General features: G+C 40.4%; 1 protein-coding gene across 1 annotated transcript; it reads right to left on the reverse strand.

Moving 5' to 3' along the window:
- Positions 1-7,967: 7,967 nt before the first annotated feature.
- Positions 7,968-20,830, reverse strand: IL22RA2 (interleukin 22 receptor subunit alpha 2). Its single transcript, XM_057740304.1, has 5 exons — positions 20,770-20,830; positions 16,878-17,013; positions 14,347-14,525; positions 9,277-9,443; positions 7,968-8,117 (listed from the first exon to the last, which is right to left on the reverse strand). Exons 1-5 carry the CDS (start codon positions 20,828-20,830, stop codon positions 7,968-7,970), a joined length of 693 nt encoding a protein of 230 aa, XP_057596287.1.
- Between the last annotated feature and the right edge of the window lie 2,371 nt (positions 20,831-23,201).

The raw sequence follows: 23,201 nt of genomic DNA on the forward strand, positions 1-23,201 counted from the left end.
TTAACTCTTTGTTCATTATCTGTTGCCAAAAAAAAAAAAAATCGCACCATACTGCTTGTCTTTTAATTCAGTTTGTGCTAGATTTGAAAATTTAGAAAATTTAAAGTTTTATGGGATAAAATCTATCAATCTTTTTCTATTATAATGTCTTCCCTTGTTTTCATAATCTGAAACCCTTTATCTTCCAGAGATCAGAAAAAATTGTTAAAGTGTTTTCTTCTAAGTTTATCTTTGGTTTAAGTTTTTTCCATTTAATTCTTTGGTCATTCTAGAATTTGTTTTGATGCGTGGCATGAGGGGAAGCTCAGAATATTCTTCGGACTGCACCACGAAGATGGGCCCACATAACTTGGGTCCTATTAATAAGAAAGGGACGAAGACATCTAAAGCAAAACACCCAAAGCCAAGTAATCAATTAAATGATTTTTTCTTGGAAAAACTGTCTTGACGAAAGAAAGAGACAGAAAACTTTTTGTAACCTCAGATTTAGCTCAAAATTTAAAAACACAAGAAAGTCTCTTTTTTATCTTAATTATTCAAGGCATACAAAACATTACTTTTACTTTATTCTAGAAAATCCATATCTTGATATATAAAGACTTTGAGGCTTATATTTCTATATCTATATCTATGTCTGTATCTGTACCTGTATCTGTACCTGTACCAGTATTTGTATCTGTATCTATATCTAGACTTTATTATCTACATACATGCATACATTCCTCATGTGGCCACTACTCACCTTCTAAACCTTGTGAAAATAAAATGATACTCCAGGTGAATGAGGAACTTGTAGTCATGATACAAAGGACTTGCTGGCTTAATTCTCTGCCACGCAGCAAGTGAGGACCACAGGAGGGTATCCTGATTGAGATTGAAGCATATACATAAATAAATCCCCAGCCAATGCTTGATTTGAATAGATATATGGGAGTTGGGGATGGAATTGACCAGATGCTGGACCATATGATAAGCACAGAGGGTCATGGTGTGGTATAAAAACTGGGCATTTATATGGTACAGCTGGCTGTGCATAATCTTCTACTAATTTATAAGGCAGGAGCATCTGGTCTCTAGCTGCCACTCTTTCCAATTTTCTAACGGCCTTCTCCTTGAGTCTCTTGTTTAATCGAGCAGTCCCCCAACCCCCGCCAACATGCTGCGGGAAGGAAAGCAGGGAGGTCACACCAGGGAAAAACAACATGGTCCTGAATCTGCCTTTCAGATAAGAAAGGGAGAAATACCTCCGGGAAGATTCTTGGTCTCACTGTAAATGAGACTCCTTTCTTGGATGGTGGCATTTTGAAAACGGTCTTTTAAATGCAGCATCTTGGTTGCCGTCAATGTGCTGGGTCTTTCTCTAGAAGGAGAAATTTCTCTCTGCCCCTTAATCTATAAGAGGAGGATTTGGGCCAAATTAAAGCCTCACGTTGCTTTCAGTCAGAATTAGTATTAGCTTCTGTTTAATTTGAATCGACTAGCATTACTAGGCAAAATTGGGAAGCAGGAGCTATGATACCCTCCTCGCCTTACACCTCCCCTCAGAAAATACCTTTGAGGGAATTTGCCTCCCTACTCACTGTTCTTTCCTCCTGTTACCATTGCTCTTTCTGCTTCCTGCCAGGACGAGGTGGGGTTATGGTGGTGGCATATGCTTTTTTACCTACTAGGGTATGCACAGGTTTCTACTACCTCTCTACTTAACCCCGCTGATGTATCAGTTGAGGAAGGCTTAGAATATTTTTATTTTAAAAGGGACTTCTACCATTGATTTCAAAAGATTCAAAGAAATGAACATCTTCATGATGGAATTTTGTTTTCTGGGATACACGGATAATATAGTTTAAAGAAAAGGAGCTCTTTGTCTTCAAATAATACTATTTTGGAAGAAACCCATTGGTCTAGGGTTTGGAAGAGGCTTTAGTCCTGATTCTGCCACTAATAGCATTGTGCTGTTGGTTGTGTCACTTAGCCTCTCTGAGTCTGTGTTTCTAGAACATCACAGTGGGGATGATAAGAACTCCAACTCATTTTACAAGAATACCTTTTAAGATGTAAGGCATTAGACAAATAAGAAGCGACTGTGATTAGATCCCTGGACGTGTGGAATTTTAGAGCTATATGTAACATCTGATTTATATAAATAATATAAGTTATCAAGCCAGGAAACTCTTGAGAGAGAATGCAGGTGAGGATTGCACAGGAAACTGGAATAACAGTAAATTGTCCTGGGAAAACTTAGACATGTGGTCTCTTTGGCCATAAAAGTCTGTAGAAGCCATATGTTCTAATTACTCATGAGACGAGCTTTGTCCCTTATGTAAGAGAGAGGATACAAAAACAAATAAATAAATAAATAAAAAATAAATAAAAGGCTTTTCCACTGATGCGTTGTTGTATGTTAGGGAAAACCAAGAACATTCAAAACATTCAATGGATGCTACATTTGATGACCTTCCAATATTGCTCTCTGACCTTGTATCTGTCGCTTTGGCCATTGGTCCTCCCTGGAGCCTCCTGCCCTTCCCATCCAATAGTATTAATAGAGTAGTAAAGAAGCGTGCCAAGTGGTTGAAATGATTTCTGCAGTGCTTTGCACACAGTGGGCAGGGGTCAAGGCAAGAATGTGCCCCTGCTGATCCCCTCTCACCCCCTCCTACAGCTTTACCCGTTTCTTCTGGGGCTGCATGCCGTCCTGGATTCCTGTGATCTCCCCACCATATCCTGCTCCGCCCTAGCAGCATCTTCACCAATGGTCCCCCGAGTTTTTACATAATGAAATTTCTTAAACTCCTCTGATCATATGACTCCCTTGGGGTGCTCTCCTGCTGATTCTGAGTTTGGAGGTTTGGGGTAGGGCCTGCTGATCTGTATATTTAAGCAAGTTCTCAGGTGATTTTTATAATCACATGAGTCCGAGATACATGGATTTAATAAATATGAAAGTAGAAAGATGTACTCAAGATCATTTAAGCCAGTGGTTCTCAAAGAGTGGCTTTCCCACCAGCAGCAACAGCATCACCGGGGACTTGTTAGAAATGCAAATTATTGGCCCTCTACTGAGTAGGAACTCGGGAGGGGACTCGGGGACTTGTGTTGTAACAAGCCCTCAAGATGATTCTCAGGTAGACTGAAGTTCCAGACAACTGACTTAGACCAATCCTTTCCTGTTGTCCTTCATCTTACAGACGAGAAATGTTTGCTCTTTCTTCTCTCACTTTGGGACCTTGAGTGCTGAGGGAGGGACAGTGCTATAATTCCTAGATGATTGTGAACAGGGTAGGATGACAGATGGTAGGGGGCTATTGAGGATGGGGCATCAGTGAATATGGCCCTTAATTCCCTCTCCCTACGTCCAGAGTGAAGGGTCTTGCCTGTAAAGATAAGGACACGTGTTTGCCAAGGGGATTGCTGAAAGACACAAGCTTCTGAAGAGCCATGCCCCTGTGGTAAACCAGAGCCTGGAGTTAATAGTGACTCCTCACCTAAGAAATCCCCTGAGAACCCAGACACCAAGAAGCCCCAGTTTCCTCTAGAGAAAGACGCATTTCACTCTTGGAGAAGTTTCAGCTCTGCTTTTGGTGGTTAGTCTCTGCTCACTCTCAGGGTGGTTGACGAAAGACTTCCAATCAGCGCTGCCTAAGAATCATCTGAGATTGTAACCAATGAGGGACACTGATGTGGTTTGATTACTTGTCTTCACACGTCACACTGGTGAGAAAGAGTGACATTCCTGGCAAGCTCAAAACCAGCATTCCTGAATTTCAGTCACTGATTACAATTTTCACAGTGTTTTCAATATGCAAGTACAATATGGTCTATAATTTATTTAACATTTTTCATTTACTCAACTTAAAAAAACTCTTTTAAAACAGTTTGACATATACAAAAAATTTATGAAGATTGTACAGAGATTTCCCTTATACCCTACACTGGATTTCCCTTATTATTATCTTACATTGTATTGTATACTTGCCATAATTATGAACCAATCATAATATATTATTATTAACTAAAGTCTATACTTTATTCAGATTTCCTTAGTTTTTACCTAATGTTCTTTTTTTTCTGTCTCTTGATCCCATTTAGGATACCACATTAAATTTAGGTGTCATATTATATTTGGATCCTAATCTAGGCCTGTTGAACAGTGAACTGTTGCAAAATGATGATACTGATGACTAATGCTATTGCTGTGAGGGTTAAAGCTCTTTGTCTCCGACCCAGGAGTCTCATGTCTGCTGCCAGCACTGAAAAAACGTTGAAGGCTAACTTGTTAGCTTCTGAGCAAGGTAATCTATCAGACCTCTTATAGTTCTTGACAATCTGTGTGTTATACGACTGAAGTATTCAAAAGAATATGGAATATATTGTTTATAAATATCTAAAGTAATTCAATTAAATTGTTAAAGCCCTCTTAACAGTGATTGTTAAAAGTTGCCAGATTTATAAACAGAGAAATAAGGTTTATGAGCTGAACTTAAAAACAAAGAATAACAAAGGATTTGAATTTGCAGTTTTCATAAAGCAAGAATTAATTAAAAACAATCCCAATGTCCCCTGAATAATTTTTTTCTGGCAAACAAACCATTGCTAAAGATGCCACAAAACTCATATAAATAATCCCAAACTGTGTGATCTTGGGTCGCTGTCCTGTGAGAACCCATCCTAGAGATGAATTTACACCATGAACACCTACTTCAACCCTATCTTGAGAAAGCTCTCTAAAATTCCTTCTCATCAAATCATCAAAGTGGGTATGTTTTTTCACATTCCCAATTTCTCTCCCTCTCTCCTTTTAAAGAAAACCTGGGACGGGACTTCTGGACTTGACCACTATGCAAAGAGAGCAAGCAGTGTCTAGGAAATGACACTCTGTTGGAGGAAGAAATAATTACTCCAGAGGAGCTCTCTGCTCAGAACTGCCCAAGACCTGATCTCTGCTTATCTCCGTCGTTGCATCTCTGTAAAGAATGGCCTACTCTCCCACACTAGCCTCTGGAGGAAGATAGGCAGTAGATTGTACAAAATGATATGAAAAGCTTTCCCTCCTGTTCTCCTCACCACCTCTCCCGTGATGTTAGTGGTTCCCCTCTTGCTTCATTGAATTACCTGACAAATATTAATTGAGCGTCCGCTATGCACTGGTTCTGTTCTAGAGGATGAAGAGATAGCTGTGGGAACAAAACAAAACAAAATGACAGCTCTGCCTTACATTCTAGTGGAGGAGGGAAAGATAAATAACAAACAAGATGAACAAGTAACTAGAGTGTGTCAGGTAGTTTAAATGCTGTGGGGAAAAATGAGGGGTAGAGAGAGTCGCAGCTGGTAGTTTGTAATTTTAAATCGAATGGCGAGGGATCACTGATGAGGCAACCTTGCAGCAAAGAGCTGGTGGAGGTGAGGGCGTGAGCCTACAGATTCCTGGTGCAGTTTTCCAGGAAGCAGCTGGTACAGAGGCCCCGAGGCCAGAGCATTTGCATTTGAGGGCCAAGCGGCAGGGTCCGTGCGCTGGAGCAAAGTGAGAGTGGCCAGAATTAGGGAATGAGGTCTGAGAGATTATGAGAAAAGGAATCAGATCACTCAGAGCCTTGGAGGCCATGGGAAGAGCTTTGGTTTTTTTCACCTTTATGAGATGGGGAGTCATTGGAGGGTGAGGAGCGGAAGAGTGACATGATCTGATTTATTTTCAAAGGATCACCTGGCTACCCTGCTGAGACCAGACTGAAAAGAGGCAAGAGCAGAGAGGGAGACTCACCACGTGGCTCTAGAAATCATCCCAATGAGAAAATATGTTGATCTGGAATAAGGTAGTTGTGAGAAAGGTTATATTTTGGAGTGTAGAGCCAATAGAATTTATTGACGGATTGAATATAAGATATGACTCCAAAGGAGGAAACAAAGATGGCCCCAAGCCTTTGGGCCTGAGAGCCTGTAAGAGTGGAATTGCCATTTGATTGTAGGGCAAGATCAATGATTGCCTGAAGTCCTGCTCAACACTGTTTGCTTGTTTCTGGCTGAAACTTAGTGTGGGCCTAAGAAGTCTAATTAAGATTTCATTTGACAGACTTAACAAGCCTATCCTTTAAAAAACCCAAGAAACAGGTGTTTCAAAACGCTAAGCAAAAAATTAAAAGATTTATTGAAATAGTACGACAGTATATTCCTAACCCAATGAAGAATGTGACAATTATCATTTTTTACAAAGTGTTTTATTCTTGTCTAAACATGTCTAAATAACTTGCCTAAGCATGAAAGCAAAAACCAAGTACAACAAACATAAAACAAAACTCGATGCTACCTAATAACTTTCATGAGGCAGCCATAACTGTTTTTCAAATCAGGCTTCAGGACTATTGAATTTCAAAAATTTAAATGCTGTTGGCTGCACACAATCTTTACTCCCCACCCATCCCATTGCTTTTAATTCCCCCTCAAAAGGACAGTGAGCAAAAGAAAAAAAAAAAGCATAATTCAAAAACACATGTTAAAGTAATTTTTATCGAGAGATGTATGCTGAAATTCATTTTTTTTGATCATATGGGAAAGCAGTGAAACGAATTCTCTAGCTCCTTCTCTGTCTCTTACTGTCTTTCTCGGTGCATTTCTGAATTTTTAATCAGTTTATTATTGTGTGTAATTGTATATAACCAGAAACACTTATTATATTTTTGTCACATTTTGGAGCAATGATCATGAGGAATCGTACAAAATTTCTCCAATTCATATCTCTTCACAAGAAAGACAGCCTTAAACACTGAGTCCAAAGTGAGGAAGGCAGCTTTCTATTGCTACACTGAGCCCGAGCCCATAGACCTTTATTTGTTGGGGCCATGGAGCTGCTAACAGATTGTTGGTGGGCTTTAATTGGCTTGTCGTCTCTGTCAGCACCAGCCCCTCTCCCCAATAAACCCATCACCCACGCTGTGCTTTCAGCTGCAAGCCAACTTCTTTACCTGGTCCCCAACCATACCGCATGTCCCCAGCCAAACTGTTATTCAAAAGATCCTTGTATATAGAGATTATGAAGATGCCACTGGCAAGGAACCCCTCACCAGGAGGGTTGAGTAACGAGTGTGATGTAAATTAAAGTTGTGTTCTTTTTTACTTTGTTGCTGAAAAATATTATACCTTATTTTGAGAATAAGGATATATTCTTCTCAGGCAGTAATAAGGAAGCCTTAATGTGAGTATGTGTTAAACGAGGAAAATTGTATTGAGTAGGAAACCTTTGGCCTTTAGATGTTCTTGGTGATAAACTTAATCTAGATATTAATCCAGAGATGATGAGACTTTTTTCAAATATTATTCTTACTTACATAGAATAGAATTTAAAAGAAAATATTGGTTCATCAAGTAGGAATGTTATATAATGGAAAATGAATTCTGGAAAGTATATTCACATAAAATAGAAATATATGGGAAAATACTCATTCATGTAAAATTCTACTTATCTTAAAGTTGAAATATCTATGTCAAGTTAACTATTAATAGAGAGTGAAAAAGTATTCCATCAGGATTGCTTGTCTGTAATGCTATTTAAAAAAATTCATTCAACATTGTAAAAAATGCCTACTGCTCCTTGGTTCTTTAATTTTTATTTAGCTGACAGAATAATGCAGATTATGTTAGAGATGTTACAGTCAGAAATAAAGTTCTGTATTTCATAAAGTCCTTTGTTTTCTGCCTCTTTAAATTCTAACGTGTTTTTTTGTATGTGGGGGTGGGGCGGGTGTTGCTTAAATTTAGTTTACAAATAAAATATAAAGGAAGAATGAAAGGTTAAACAAGGAGTCCCTGAAATATAACAGTGAACATCACATTAAGAACATATAAAAACTAACACAACACTGTAAATGAAGTATATTTCAATAATAAAGAAAATATAAAAATGACTTTCAATGAGATTCTTCAAAACGAGCCGTCCAACTCTCAGAGAGATCTGGATTGCCACTCTGCAGAGCACTTCAAGGACTTTCCACACATCTTTCTTGGCTTCTCTGACTTCTTCTGTCTAACGTGGGCTGGTATATTTCAGCCACTACGCAATAACCAGCATGAGGTGTTAGAGCTTCAATTTCAACAACTCTGTGAGCTCCTTCATATATCTTTTGCTCCTGCACACAAGGGGGGAAAATGAGATGATAAATGATTTTCAATAAGTCACTGACTTGCCCTATTTTTGATAAGTATAAGTTGTTCTTGACCACAGCTGTAGATGGGCTGTAGGGTTTCTTCCCAGATACATCCTCCTTCTCCCGAGTCCTAGCTCACAGACTGAGAAAGGGACAGGTCACGTGGCTGTGGAGGAACCACATGACTTCTCCCTGAGCGATGCTGATTGATTGACCCAGTGGTCACAGTCTCTTTTTTAAGAATTTGAGAGACTTCCCTGGGGGTCCAATGGTTAAGACTTTGCCTTCCAACACAGGCAGCACGGGTTCCATCCCTGCTAGGGGAGATAAGATCCCACATGCCTCAGGGCCAAAACACCAAAACAGAAACCATATTGTTCAATAAAGATTTTAGAAATTGTCCACATCAAAAAAAAAAATCTTTAAAAGAAAGAATTTGAACTGCGCAGTGAGCAGAATGGAGTAAATTTGGAGACAGCTGTAGACATGTGGCTTGCGAACACAGAGAGACAGAGTGAGATTCTTTACAACTTGCTTCTTCATTTCTCCTTCCCAGTCACTACAAAGCCTAGCAGCACTTTACTTCTGGCTGTCGTAAGATTGATCGTTACCTCCTAGTAAAAATCCTCCTCCCCTCTCCACTTTTCTGTTTGAACCAATTTGAATGGGTTTCTGTTTTTTTTTACAGCCAAAGGAAACCTGTGTTAGATGGACACCAAAAAAGGAACATTCAATTAACCACCAAACCAAATTAAAGGAACCAATGGGTGATTATAAAATCATAGCAAAACATATAGTGCTCTGACCCCAAAGCCACTTTAAAAGGTGTGTAAAGGCCATAAAAATGAATATTCGTGACAATCAAATGGAACTAAATATTGTTAATACCAATCTTTAGATATGTAGGGAAGACCAAATGGAAACCAGCTGAATGACGGAAAAGGTGCGAACACACATAACACATGATTCTGACAGCTATGAGCACTAATTGCTTATCAATGAGGGTGAAAGTGAGAAGGAGCTAAAAAAAGATAAGGAAAAATAGGAGGGGATAGAGCAGCAAAGGACAGGACCTATTTTTTGACTAAAATATTGCTTAAACAAAAGGAAAAATACCAAACATCTATTCATCTGAACATACCTTTTCCATTGAATTGTTAATTACAAAGACTCTGTATACCAGCTCATAGTATTCCATTGATACATTTTTTCCTTTTTGGTCTCTATATGGTAAGTTGGGAGCATAGAGATTCACCAACAAAGATCCATTAACTTGGGTTATACTCATGACTGGAGGATCTATTTTTGCTGAAGAAAGAATAGGAAAATTTGACAAATCACTCAAAAATGTAATGTTTCACATGGACACATTATGCATAATAACAAATCATTATTAAGTCCAGGAATCTGGCAGAAATCATTACAAAGAGATACTGCTGACACCTAAAATATAAATATCTGAGAAGTTTTGTTGAAGATGATTTTTTATTTGCAAAGGCTGATATATTCTGAATCAGCTTTAAGAGGACATTTATCAATCATTTCCACTGGCTGCAGTGATGGTTTTGGAAACCAAAGTATAAAAAGTTATTTGGTTGAAGATCTTAGTGTAAAGCAAATATTTTGTAGGTCCTTAAAGATGTAAAATTTCAAAGCAGCTTTAAAATCATTTGAAGATTTGTAGCTATAAAATTATTTCAATGGAATTATGTTATTTATATACTAAAAGGAATAGCAGAAGGATGGAGAAAGAATTTTTGGTTCTTGCATTTTGGTATCAATAATCAGATGATATTATCAATGTTAACTAGGAAAGAAAACTAAATAAATTAATAGTCACTTTAATTTCCTCCAGATTAACTACAGTAATTCTAAATGAATTTAATTTGTTAATGGATTTTGTTATTCTTTTCTTGTTTGGCTTTCATTATGTATTTTTAGTTTGTAGATTTGTATCTTTCATAGTTCTTGAAAATTAGCCATAATCAATCAATTTATAGATATAGAGTTAGAGACATATATGCTTTTATTCTAGAATTTCAGTTCAACATCTGTTAGCATTTCTTATTTGATTTTCCATATGTCTTAATTTCTTTTTTATTTTTCCATCTTTTTTTTCTCTGCAGAGTATTCTGAATGATTTCTTCAGAGCTGTCTTCCAGTCCATCAATTTACTGCTTTGTCATGTCTAAACTATTCTTTAGTGCCCCAAATCAAAATTTTAAATTTCAACAATTACATTTTTTTGTTTCTATGAGCTCTATTGTGGTCTTTTTCAATCTATTTGGTCTTAGTAATATTTTGCCCTTTGATTATGTTTTTATTCCCTCTGTTATTTCTTTAAGCTTATTTATTTTATTATCTACTTCCAGTACTACAAATCCCTGAAGCGCTGGTCCAGCCAGTGCTTGTTTCTTCCAAACTTGCTTGTGTTGATCTGCTTCCTTGTGGTTTTATTGTGAACACATGTTGAAAGTTTTTTGTTGCTTTGGTTTGAATTTTTAAATTTTATAGAAACTTTTCATTGACTTATAAGTTAGATACAGATAAATCATGAGGATATGGCGAAACAAATCTTTACAAAGAAACCCTCATGTATAGCTACCACCCAGAACAAGAAACAGGACATTACCAACACCCCAGAAAACTCCTTGCTGTTTGCTGCAATTACTTAACCCCAGAGGATAACCACAATTGTCCTAACTTTTATCGCCATGTACATTCATTTTTGGAATCATACAATATACAATTTTTTGTGTGTCTGGCTTGTTTCACTCTTTCATTTTTATTTGTATGTATATAAATATGGGCTGAATTGTGCCCTGCCACAAATTCATAGACTGAAGTCCTAACACCCAGTACCTCAGAATATGGCTGCATTTGGAAACAGGGTCTTTTAAAAAAAGCTTATGACTTTCTAAAAAATGAAGTCATGGGACTTCCTAAGTGGTGCAGTGGTTAAGAATCTGCATGCCAATGCAGGGAACACCGGATCGATCCCTGCTGCAGGAAGATCCCACATGCTGCGGAGCAACTAAGACCATAAACCACAACTATTGAGCCTGTGTGCCGCAAATACTGAAGCCTGCACGCCTAGAGCCTGTGTTCTGCCACAAGAGAAGCCACTGCAATGAGGAGCCCATGCACCACAGTGAAGAGTAGCCCCTGCTGACCGCAACTAGAGAAAGCCCTAGTGCAGCAACAAAGACCAAATGCAGCCAATAAATAAATAAATAAATAACTACATTTATTTAAAAAATGAAGCCATGTGGGTGGTATGTGTAGTTCCTAATCCAATATGACTGGTGTCCTTATGAGAAGACACATACAGTTGAGCACAGAGGGCTGACCATACAAGCACACACCAAGAGAGTGACCAAGGAGAATGGCTTCAGAAGAAACCAAATTTGTGGACACCTTGATCTTGGACTTCCAGCCTCCAGAACTGTAGGAAATTAAACTTCTGTTGTTCAAGCCACCCAGTCTGTGGTATTTTGCTATGGTAGCCCTGGCAATCTAATACATACACATCTATCCATGTTGCATGCAACAAGAGTTTGTTCTTTTGATTACTGTGTGGTATTTAATTGTATGAATAACAATCCATTGTGTTATTCACAGACTTTTAGGTTATTTCCAGTTTTTGGATATTCTGAGTAAAGTTGCATGAACATTCTTGTATATGTCATTTGGGAAACATGCATTTTGTGGGGAATATAACTGAGTGGAATTTCTGGGTGATAGAGTTTATATATAGTGGTGTTGAGGATGTGGAGAAACAGAAACCCTCATACACTGCTGATGGGAATGTAAAATGGTGCAGTTGCTTTGGAAAACAGTCTGGCAGTTTCTCAAATGATTAAACATAGAGTTACAAGCTGACCAAGTGATTCCACTCCTAGGTATATACCCAGGAGAAATAAAAACATGTGTACACAAAAACTTGTACACGAATCTTTATAGGAGCTCTAATCACAGTCGCTAAAATGTGGAAACAACTCAAATATCCATTAACTGAGATAAACAAAATGCAGTATATCCACGTACTGCAATATTATTCAGCCACAAGAAGGAACGAAGCACTGATATAAGTTACAACATGGACAAATCTTGAAAACCTTCTGCTAAATGAAAGAAGCCAGTCACAAAAGATCACATATTATATGACTCTATTCATATGAAATATCAAGATAAAGGAAATCTTTAGAGACAGAAAGTAGATTAGTGGCTGTCTGGGGCTGAGAGGCTGAAGGAGGGTGAGAATAGGAGAGTGATAACCAAAGGGTATGGAGTTTCTTCTTCGTGGTGATGAAAATGTTCTAAAATTGACTATGGGTGATGGTTGTACTTATCTGTGAATATAGTAAAAAATGATTGAATTGTACACATTATATGAGCAGTTGTAAAGGGTGTGAATTATACCTCACTAAATCTGTTTAAAAAAATCTAGGTGGGAGCAGCGAAAGCCCATCTGCCTTGGTATCCCTCACTTGCTGGATAGGCTCATGAATAAATGGCTTTGTGAAAGGGGGTGGAAGCTATATAGAGTCAACAACATGAACTACTTACCAAGACTGGACTGGCACTGCTGTGTCCAACTTCCCAGTAAGAAGGACCAGTGCTGAACCCCTAGTATGTTTCATTTTATATAGCAGACTTTTTTGATTCCTTCCTACAGGGAGGGGACAAGGGACCCTGGAATAGACACCTTTTTGATTAAATATTTGTCTTTCCTGCTTCAATGCTTTTATCAGCCCATCTCCATGACCACCCCCCCCCCCCGTGGATGTAGTGAACGCCTTATTCATGTATGTAATACACCATAATATATTGCTTATGACAGGAAATCTAAGTTAATGTGGAAGAAGTGAAGTCAAGTCTCACACCCACAGGAATATTTGGCCTTACACCTATGTCCCATCACTCAGAACCTCCTGGCTTGATATGAAAGTACAGTGGACAATTGAAAACTCAGTCTGACACACAATACCTTGTGAGGTGATATGTGAATTTGTATGTGCTCTAATCTTATGACCAATATATGGTGCTGTTTCTTCCATGGACAGAATTCACTGGTCTAGGATGCAGGAAATGGAAGTGGGAGGGGCAGTTCTCACTATTAAACTCAGTGAATGACTCATCACATGGCTTTTTCCCCATACATTTGGTCCTTAATTCTTCTGGGTTATAACAACAATTGTTTCAAAAAATTGGAAGTTGAGGCTATCTTCTGACAGGTGGGGAGCTCTTTATGCCATTTAACCAGCGAGGAGGAAGTGAGGTCCTTGTGTTGTCTAGGGCGACTGGTTCTGATTATCAAAGGGAAATAGAGTTATTATATATACAATGGGGTCAAGTATACTTGGTATCCTTGGAAGTGCCTCTTAGAACTCCTAAATTCAGTGATAAAAATTAATGTAAGGCTATGTTAAGCTAACACAAGAAAGATCAAAAGGACTCGAACTCTTCAACAATGAAAAGCTGTGGTGCTGGCTGCGAAGAAAGCAAACATTGAGTGAATCATGAAGTTATAAATATTAACTTCAGCTTCATGACTGGTTGCCATTGTGAGGACTATGGAAAATGTATTTTCTGTATATCTTTGTACATATACATTAAACTCTTTTTTTCCCATATCTTTTGTCTACTATTTTATATAAGGTCTGCTGGTAATGGTTTCTTTTATAATTTACATCATAGATTATAATACATTATTCTGAGGCTATGACTAAATTAGAAGAATATACATCATGTAGAAATGAATACAAGAGAGCACTTTCCATCTCCCCTTTTGGAGAGGTAACTAAAATTCGTAATTTCCTCAATAGAAAATTTTTCTAATGTGTATTTTCAAGAACTTAACCCTCAAGCTTAAGAAGGACCACATGACTCCTTTTCTGCTATCTAAAAACACTTCTTTTTTCTAGGAAGCAACAACCTGGCAGTGGGGTAGAGCGTCAGCTCTGAATCAGATGCAGCTGAATTTGAATCCTGAGAACTGGGATCCTACTAAAGGCTCTGTGTCTTGATTTCCTGCGCTGTAAATGAGAACAGCAAAAGCCATCTGCTAGAGTTGTTCTGAGAATGAGATCAAATGAGATGATGGTGTGGACCTCAGCAAAGCACAGGGCCTGGTAGCTAGTTAGCTGTGCTCTTTGAGGGCTATTCAAGGGCAGGAAAAGCAAACACAAAGGAACTCCATGGAACTCACTTTCCCACCAGGGAGTGAACCGTTGTGTCATGGTCCAGCCTGAGTGGACCCCAGCCAGGGTCGTCCTCACTCTCCCGTAATAAGGTTCCCATATATCTGACGTTTCATTGGTAAGGTCACAGAAGAACTCTCGGATACCCCAGCAGTCCTCTTTATTTTTCCATTGTCTCTGTCCATACCTAGAGAAGGGAAAAGACAAAAACCTGAGTTCCTTTATTCCATTGAAGGCGTCTTCAGTTTTTGCAATCTGTTCAATTTTCAGACTGGTTGAAATTTGTCCTTCAATATCAGCACCCCTTGTGAAAGTTGACAGCTGCTCTTAAGTATCTTTAAATTTTTTTTTCTTTTTATTAATCAAAGTGCTATCTTGTTGAAAGATAAACTCAAGCCTGACCTTCTGTGTCACTAGCATAAGGGTTTTGGGATTTTTAGTACTTAGTGAAGTTTTTCTTCTGGTGTCTGAACCAACTTCCATTTTTGACTACTAGCTCTCCAACGTCCTTCAGACTCCTGAGGTTTCAACGCTTTGTGGTTTTCCTCACTTCTCATCAGCTTGCTATTGAGTAATGTGGCTGATTCTGAGAAGTTGCTACCACTTTTCATCTCAGGTGATGCTTACCCAACACATAAGGTCAGTCTCTTTTTTGCCAACTGAGTGGGGGTTGTAGCAAGGGCTTTCTAAGGAGTTTTGTAATTAGAGGCTGAGAGAGAGGGAGGAGACGCAGGAAGAAAAGGTTATGAAGCAAAGAGCCAGGTACATTGATTCAGCCTTAGACTATGGGATGATGTAACAGCAAAAGGGAAGATTAATGCTTCCCTTCCTTACCAGTCATAAATCAGATAAAATGCAGTAAGATGATGGTGGGAACAGAGCAGGAATTAGAGACTGGGGAGAAGAGCTTCCAAAATATTTGTTGAAGGACTTGAAATATAACCTTCTAGCCATATAATGAGGAATATTGCTGATGTCTGTACTCTATAAACTATATGCTGACAGCAGTTTCATTATATCAGAAGACACCATAAGAACAGAACCAACAACATATATTGAGCACAATGTAATGTTTTCTAACTCTAATTTATTGATGAGATGTTGTCTTTGCTAGATGAATTTAGCTGTAATGACCGGCTTCTTTTTTAGTGTAATACCTCATTTTTTGTCCTATTCCAACTGGACAGAAACTAACAGTAGACCCATGAGCACTGGATAGACCCAAAATGAAAGAATTCAAAAATATAAATCTGCATAGTGCTATTGAAAATATCACACAGGTAGGAATGGATCCAGGTATTCTGAATTTTATACAAGTTTGGGAGCTCTAATTAAGAAAAAGGATTACAGCTATGAAATTCTTCCATGGGGCCCTAAATTTTAATCTTCATTAATTTCAAGAAAAAACAACTTCTAATCCACTGTTTATGTTGAACCATAAATAGGCCCACTTCGAATATGTTTATATTGTCTAAAGAGGAAGAATAAAAAAAATCCACTTCCTCCATGCAGGGAGCATTTCTAACCATACACAAATCTATTTTTGGAGTGGAGAAATCTTTATTGTAAAGATTTGTGAAGTTGGCAATCACTACACAAAATATGTTGAGAAAAGCAGCAGTTAAAGACTGAGAGACTTCTGGAGATAGTCTTTCTGAAGTTAGTGAGAGACTGATTAATGGAAAAATCTGACCTTGGATCTACCCCATGCTGGAGACATGAATGAATTTATGGCATACAAATTGCTATTTTGGACTATAGCTGCATCTGATCTTCTGAATGTCTAACAGAAAACCATAAAAGCTAAACTGTAATACCTCCTGTCTCATGTTCGGCCATCACCTCAATCTATGTAAGAGAAGGAAGAGGCTCAACTCCTACCGTGAACTGCCCCTCCCACACCCCCCAACCTGAACAGAGATGTGTGAAGGGGAAAACCTGCCATTTGCATATCAGGAGCTTCTGCTTCCAGGCCTGGATCCAGGAAAGAAGTAGATTATATCTGAGTTTTGGCAACGATCCACCAGAACTGGCCTGAAGATCACACAGGAGGAACACGCCTCAGAGTGCTCCAATTTCCATTCGTGATTATAGGAGGCGTTAATTTTTGAAAGGAACCCACTCTAAAAAAAAATGCCCTTTAAATTGAAAGTATGGTTTACACACTCACGTTCCCGTGTCCCATAATTTCTTTTTCAGCTATCAGTAGTGCCAGTTTGAGTACCTACTGTGTGCTAAACAAGTCGCTTCTAACATTCAGTGGACAAATGTGTACTGAGAATCTCTGTTTTGAAGCCAAAGCCTGAGCCTGTGAGGTGTCTGTGCTGGGTCTCCAGGGATGAAATACCTCCCCCCACAGACTGCACGTCAGCATGCATTTTGTGTCACCTTCGGGAGAGACACACCCTCACACCCAGCTTTGCTTCTTCTCAACCCTTCTGAAATTGACAAAAGCTCAGATCCTAGCACTCCATTACATTCTAGAACATGGAATCTCAGTGGTTATCTCTTCCAGCTGGAGGAAGCTCAGATTACTTACATTTTATACTGCACAAAATAGATACTTCTGTTGCCGGGACAAGCTTGCCCAGGCTGCCAGTGCAAAATGTTGTGAAAATTTCGGGACTGAAAATGTACTCGTTGAGGTTTCAGAGATTCGTGGGCTGGCTGAGTTTCTAAAATAATAAGAAAAGGAACAACACTGAACATTGATATGAGCACCACCACTATTAGCCATAATTTTCAATGTCATAATACTTGCATCAGGATTCCTCGGAATAGTTGCTTTAAGTGCAAATGGTGGAAGTGGAGCCCAGAAATTAACATTTTGGATCTTCGATGTGATGATTTTTTTTTAAAGTTCTTCCTTTTAAAAAAAATATTTATTAATTGGCTACATTGGGTCTTTGTTGCTGCACGTGGGCTGCTGTCTCAAGTTGCTGTGAATAGGGGCTTCTCTTGTTGCGGAGCACGGGCTCTAGGCACACTGGCTTCAGTAGCTGTGGCACGTGGGCTCACTAGTTGTGGCTCGCAGGCTCCAGAGCACAGGCTCACTAGTTGTGGCACATGGCAGCAGTTGCTCCGCGACATGTGGGATCTTCCCGGACCAGGGATCGATACCGTTTCCCCTGCCTTGGCAGGCAGATTCTTAACCACTGCGCCACCAGGGAAGTCCCCGATGTGATGATTTTGATGCATGCTAAAGTCTCAGGACAGTTGCGATCCAGACTGTAAAACGTCCATGATAAACTCCCACCCCAGTCTTAAGTAACAGCAGTGAAAAGATATTGTCCTTAGTCTCACCCTGATGGTGAAGGAAAGTAATGACTGATGTGAAAGGCCTTACCTAGGCCACTTGCCCACCTTCCTAGGAGGCCTGCATTACAGCTCCTCCGAGGCAAGCTTTCTCTGGGAATCAATTCTGCCTCCAGGACCTCAACCTAGCACTCATTCCTCCTTTCTCTGGTTCTTGCTCAATCTCTGGGTCCTGCCTCATTGTCTGCCACCCCCTTAGCTGACCTGGCTTTATTCCACGTTCTACTCCTGAGTAGATGCTCTTACCTGCCTGCATCCTGGCTCCAAGTGCCTGAGCATAATTGCTCAGGTGGCTGGTCCAGGCTATGGAGGGAAACTGCCCCATGCCATGGAGCCCTGTGTTCCTGAGAAGAGTCTCGACATGGGTCATGCAGGAAGGGGGATAATTTCACAGCAGCATAGTTTGTGCTTTCTTACTCAATTCATGAGACATGAGAGCTCAATCTCCCCTGCATTTAGTCCACTGGAGGCAAGAGACTTTTGACAAAATTTAGTTCTTGAGTCTGAAGGAAACGAGAATATGTTACCCCCAAATATGCCTCTTTGACATAGAAATGATTTTGCACTGAAGGCCATTAAGAAGCAGCAAATGCAGGGAAAGTTCTCCTGACCTCCCCCCTTTTCTGCCTAAAGGTGGGATATAAATTCTCCTTTTACTTTTACTGGAGACAGACTCAGTGCAAAGAAGGTACCAGAAGAATCTGCAGATGAAACTTACTCCATTTGTTTTCTCCCACATATTTACTTTCCCACAGATTGCAGCCCTTGGAAGCCTAAAACCGCTTTCCTTTGTCCTGTCGTGTTTCTACAGGTATATTGCTCTTTGTTGAAGATGCTGCAGAAGCTGGAATTCTAAGCCGCCATTTTAAGTTTCTCTTCATTAGGTTCCCCCTCTGGTGTTATGCGCTGCATGCGTTAATAAACTGTTTTTCTCTTATTAATCTGCCATTTTTGTAAAGAATCCCAGCTGACTTTTTTATTGAATAAATTTGACATGTGACATTGTGTAAGTTAAAAGAAAAAAAAAAAGAGTCCCAGCTGGAAACCTAAAATGGGCAGAGGTAAAGCTTTGCCTCCCCAACAAGCTCAAAGTTTCTGCTAAGGGAGAGGCGGTGGGCAGAAGCAGCAGTCAGGAAGCACGTCCCCTGTCTTTCCTCATCTTCCACCACTTGCCCCCTGGCTTCTCCAGAGTGGCCTCCTTTCTCCTGCTTCACCAAGCTGGGGGTGGTCCCATCCAAGGTCTCTGCATTGGCCCTTCCCTTTTCCTAGAATACTCTTCCCTGGATTTCCACAGGCCTCGTTTCTTCATCTCCTTCAAGTCTTTGCTCAAATATCATTAAGATGGAAGCAAATACTCCTAAGCCTAGGATCTCAGCTCTGAACATTCAAGATTTTTTATTCTCTGATGAATGGGGCTGTTTCCTTAAGTGTTTATTTTTACCAACCAAATAGTGTCAGTACTGTGATTTGGTTTTTTTTGGTTTTATTTTTACTTTTGGACCTTTTTCAGTGCATCAAGTGGTGATGTGTACTTGGAAAGAGTCAAATGCCACCACTAGTTTTGCTCACCCAAATCATTACCTGATCAATTGTATTTAGCACATAAAAACTCTGGAAGTTTTCGGGAGATGAGAGACAGGCACAATTTCCTGAAGATCCTGCTTAGAGTTGACCTGCTATCCCGAAGATAAATGGTCCAGTATCCTTTATCTCACCTGTCTTCAGATTTCTTCTTTCATTTTTGTAGCACTGTTGCTACCACCATCAAAGAAAATAGCAACCCCTCTGTATCAGACACTGAGGGGCTTTTACCTGCATCAACTCACTGAATCTGCTCAGCTCATCTATGAAAAAGGTATTACTGTGATCTTCCTCTTACAGACCAAAATCCAAGCCCTGAGGAAGCAAAAGAGCTGGTGCAGCAGCAGACAGTGAGGCTGATTTTGTACCCAGTCTGATTGACTCCAGAGCCTGCCTCTCACCCGCTACAGCAAGCCGAGAGCGAAGCTTCCACAGGGAGGAAATAATGGAGGAAGCAGAGCAATGAGAGGTTGAAGATATTCCTTCTTCTTTTCCTCCTCTTCCTCCTCCTGGCTGGTATTCATTAATCACTGAACATATTTGAACATTAAATGTATATCAGGCAGTGTGCTCAAAGCTTTACATCTTCTTTCATTCTCACAACCAGCCAATAAGGTAAGTACTTTTTTAGTATGTTTTACAGATGGGGAAATTGAGGTCTAAAGAAGTTGTGTACCTTGCCCACGGTTGGTAAGATGGGGCGCTAAGGTCATTTCGGTGGCACTTGAATTCCTGCCATATTCTGCTAATTGAGTCCCTCTGACCAAAGACCAAAGGCATAGTCTACTCAAATCCACACATTTCTGGGAAATGGAGCATTGAATTGTTTTAAAGTTATCAGTCAGTGGGCAAGTCTATAGTCTTGGGGAAGTTACCTGAGCCACTTATACTGAGAGATACCCATCTGTTAACGGGGGGTCCTAGTGACCTTGCTCAGAGGTATGTTGGGGTGACAAGATGCTCTCTGCTCTTGAAGAGTTCTCCATGAATACCAAGAGCAAATTCTCACATGTTGTTTATGGTCTATCCTGTGCTAGGAACTGCTCTAAGCACTTGTCATGCATTAACTCATTTACTCCTTGCAGGGACCGACAATCCCCACCCTACAGATGAAGTAATGGAGTCAGAGAGGGGTTACGCCAATTGCCCAAGTTTTCCTAGATAATAAAATGGCAGAGTCGAGGTCCGGATTCAGGCAGCCTAGCTTAGGAGCTGTGCTGGTAACCACTATGCTACCTTGTCCCTTGAAGGCGAAAGAAATGTTAAGGAGACAGAGAGGGCTGTGTGTTTGTCCTGTGTGGAGTGTTTTGCACCCACTGGAGTGCCTCCTCTTTAGTAGCTGCTCATGAAGTCCACATGAAGTTATTCAGGCTGCAGAGAGAAACTGATCTGATGTCTGTTCTGACCAGTTGGTGGCAGGAGAAAACTGAAATTTTTATAAAGCCCAGAAAAGCGCCACTGCCATGTCTAACGGTCCCCTTGAGCAGACTTGGATGACAAAGCTGTGAGCAATTAAAAAGAAATGAAGCACTTACCTACCACGCCAGGCAGGAGGCCACTGATGAGGAAGCCTAGAAAACAATGCTGAGGCATCATGGTTGTGTGTGCGACTGGCCGGACGACCTGCGTTCCCCTCGAGGAGAGGACAGCTCTGGACCACAGGGGAAACGCGAGTCCTCCTGTGCAACATCCCCTTTTGGTTTTAACCGTCGTTCTTGAATCAAGTACAATTTTGTTTTGTTCATAAATTATTTTGCATTATAATTTGAGGGGAATGAGTATTAAGAATCATTTCAAAAAACCTTTGCCATTCAGTCACTTTGACGTGGAAGCTTGTTTTTGTTGGGAGCTTTGCTAGCTGAGAAAAGGAAAAACACTGAGGATGGGTGGCCCAGAGGGCAGGCAGGCTGAGGAATTATGCAAGATGCTCTCAGGTGAGTGGAGGAGGCCTTCAGGGAATCTGGCAGAAGGGGCAGAGGGGCTGCCAGGGACAGGACTTGGCTGCCAGGGTGATTCTGAGGAAGGGGCTTGGCGGTTGCTGCGATCAGGGCCCCCGGCAGTGGTCCAAGCAGGTGGGGCCTCCGGATAATTCTTCCCTTTCTTTCCTTCATGGAAGTTCCCAGAGTAACCTCCCTGGAGCAGACCTCATACCCTCGGCCCTTCGGCCTCTCCGCAGGGCTCCCTGCCACACTCCCCGGCTGTCCCAGCCCGTGGGGCCCTGGGCCCCTCTCAGCTCATGCCTCGTCTTCTTCCATCCCTGCCCTCAGTTTCCAGCAGCCTGGCTGATAAAGGTTGTTAAGCCTGTCAAACCAAGTAACTCCTTAAAAGGCTGAATGCGGAGGACAATCGTTTTGAGCTACATTAAATCTTTGTCATATCTTCTTGGAAATCTAATCAAACTAAGTCATCTGTTCTTTGCCCATGATTCACTACATCAATTTTCTTGCCAAAAAAAATTTTTTAACCACGTTTTTAGAGACGCTAAAATTATACATTAAAGCACAAGAAAGTCATAAAGATTTTTTAAAGAGGCTTTTGGGGTCCAAAGAAGAAAAATATGCTGGTTTCTTTTTCCTCTTGGGTAGTTGAACTTTCAAGTTCTTGGTAGAATAGCCCCTTTAGTAAGGAATAGTGATGCCTGCTGAGCAGTTCTAATTAATCAATAATTATTCACGTAATAAGGAATTAAATAATTAATTCCATAACATATATTTGCTGCCCTACCACGTGCTAGGCATTGTCCGCAGCAGCAAGGATGCAGCAGCAAAAACAGACAACGCCCCTACCTACCCAAAACTGACTTCTAAAGGGGAAAGTAGGCACACTGCCCCAGCAGGATGGAGGGCTTTGTGCAGGTGACGCCAGGTTTCCCATACCTTCCTGCTGGGTCAGACTTCTGAATCCAAACTCCTTATCTCCTCCAGGTGATGCTTCCACTGTTTCTAAGCTGGCTTAGGCTTTCAAAAAAGAAACAAACAGCCTATCGTAGGTGCCCTTTGCACCTTCTGGGGGCTCCTTGTCTCCTAGCCTTCTCAGCATCACCCTTCATTTCCTTGCTCATGTTAGCTACTGTGCTCTAGACTTTTCATTCACCTTGGCTTTAAACGGGAATAGAAATCCAGGTTTGGACTACCGATGTTCAATATCTTTAATGCCCATAGCTCATGTTTCGGAGCAACCAAATTGCTCCAAATGCCAGTTAAGGAAAAAAAGAAAACATCTTAATTCAAGGTTTAATAAGTAGAGCAGTGGAGAAGGAAATTGAGGTTTCCACTGGGTTCCTGACGTTGTAGAACAAATAAGGGGAAATAGGAGGGAGGAGAGCAGAGCATTGAATTCTCTCAAAGACGTGTGAGATTCTGTGCTAGGTTAAGTTTCAGAAACCAGGGACTTCCCTGATGGTCCAGTGGTTAGGACTTCACCTTCCAATGCAGGGGATGTGGGTTCGATTCCTGGTCAGGGAGCTAGGATCCCACATGACTTGGGGCCAGAAAAACCAAAATTTAAAATAGAAGCAATATTGTAACAAAATTCAATAAAGACTTTAAAAAATGGCCCACATCAAAAAATTTAAAAAAAAAAAACTCAGAAGCACCAAGCTAGCCTTGACACCCTTAGATGAGCTCTCTGTGTGATATCAGTCTGCATAAAAGCAGGCACTGCCAACCATGACTCAAGGTAATGAAAAGATACAATTAAATTCTAAAATCTCACCAATTTGGAAGCAGAGGAATTTGTACAGAATTGTTTCAAATGAAATGAGATTTGCTTTGGGAAGTAAGAAAATTACAGATAATGGGAGACCCCTGCTTTACTTTGCTTCAGGCGTGAGATGCTGGTCTCAAACTTATTCTCTCCCCTCCCCTCTGTCTTCCCCCACCTCTGCCCACCCCCTAGGCACCAGCCCCTCAGCAGAAAAGAGACCACCTTGACAGTGACAGTGGATGCCTCTATCATGTTGGGTCTG

The sequence above is a fragment of the Hippopotamus amphibius genome, chromosome 6 (assembly GCF_030028045.1).
Source record: "Hippopotamus amphibius kiboko isolate mHipAmp2 chromosome 6, mHipAmp2.hap2, whole genome shotgun sequence".
Classification (NCBI taxonomy): domain Eukaryota; kingdom Metazoa; phylum Chordata; class Mammalia; order Artiodactyla; family Hippopotamidae; genus Hippopotamus; species Hippopotamus amphibius.

What these genes read in the sequence shown, in the direction of transcription:
- IL22RA2 (XM_057740304.1), bottom strand. Translation starts at nt 20,830, where the DNA reads ATGATGCCTCAGCATTGTTTTCTAGGCTTCCTCATCAGTGGCCTCCTG. An exon ending in CCTCCTGCCTGGCGTGGTAG is followed by an intron (nt 17,014 to 20,769) that starts GTAAGTGCTTCA and finishes TTATTATTTTAG; the next exon opens with AAACTCAGCCAGCCCACGAA. An exon ending in TATTTTGTGCAGTATAAAAT is followed by an intron (nt 14,526 to 16,877) that starts GTAAGTAATCTG and finishes TCCCTTCTCTAG; the next exon opens with GTATGGACAGAGACAATGGA.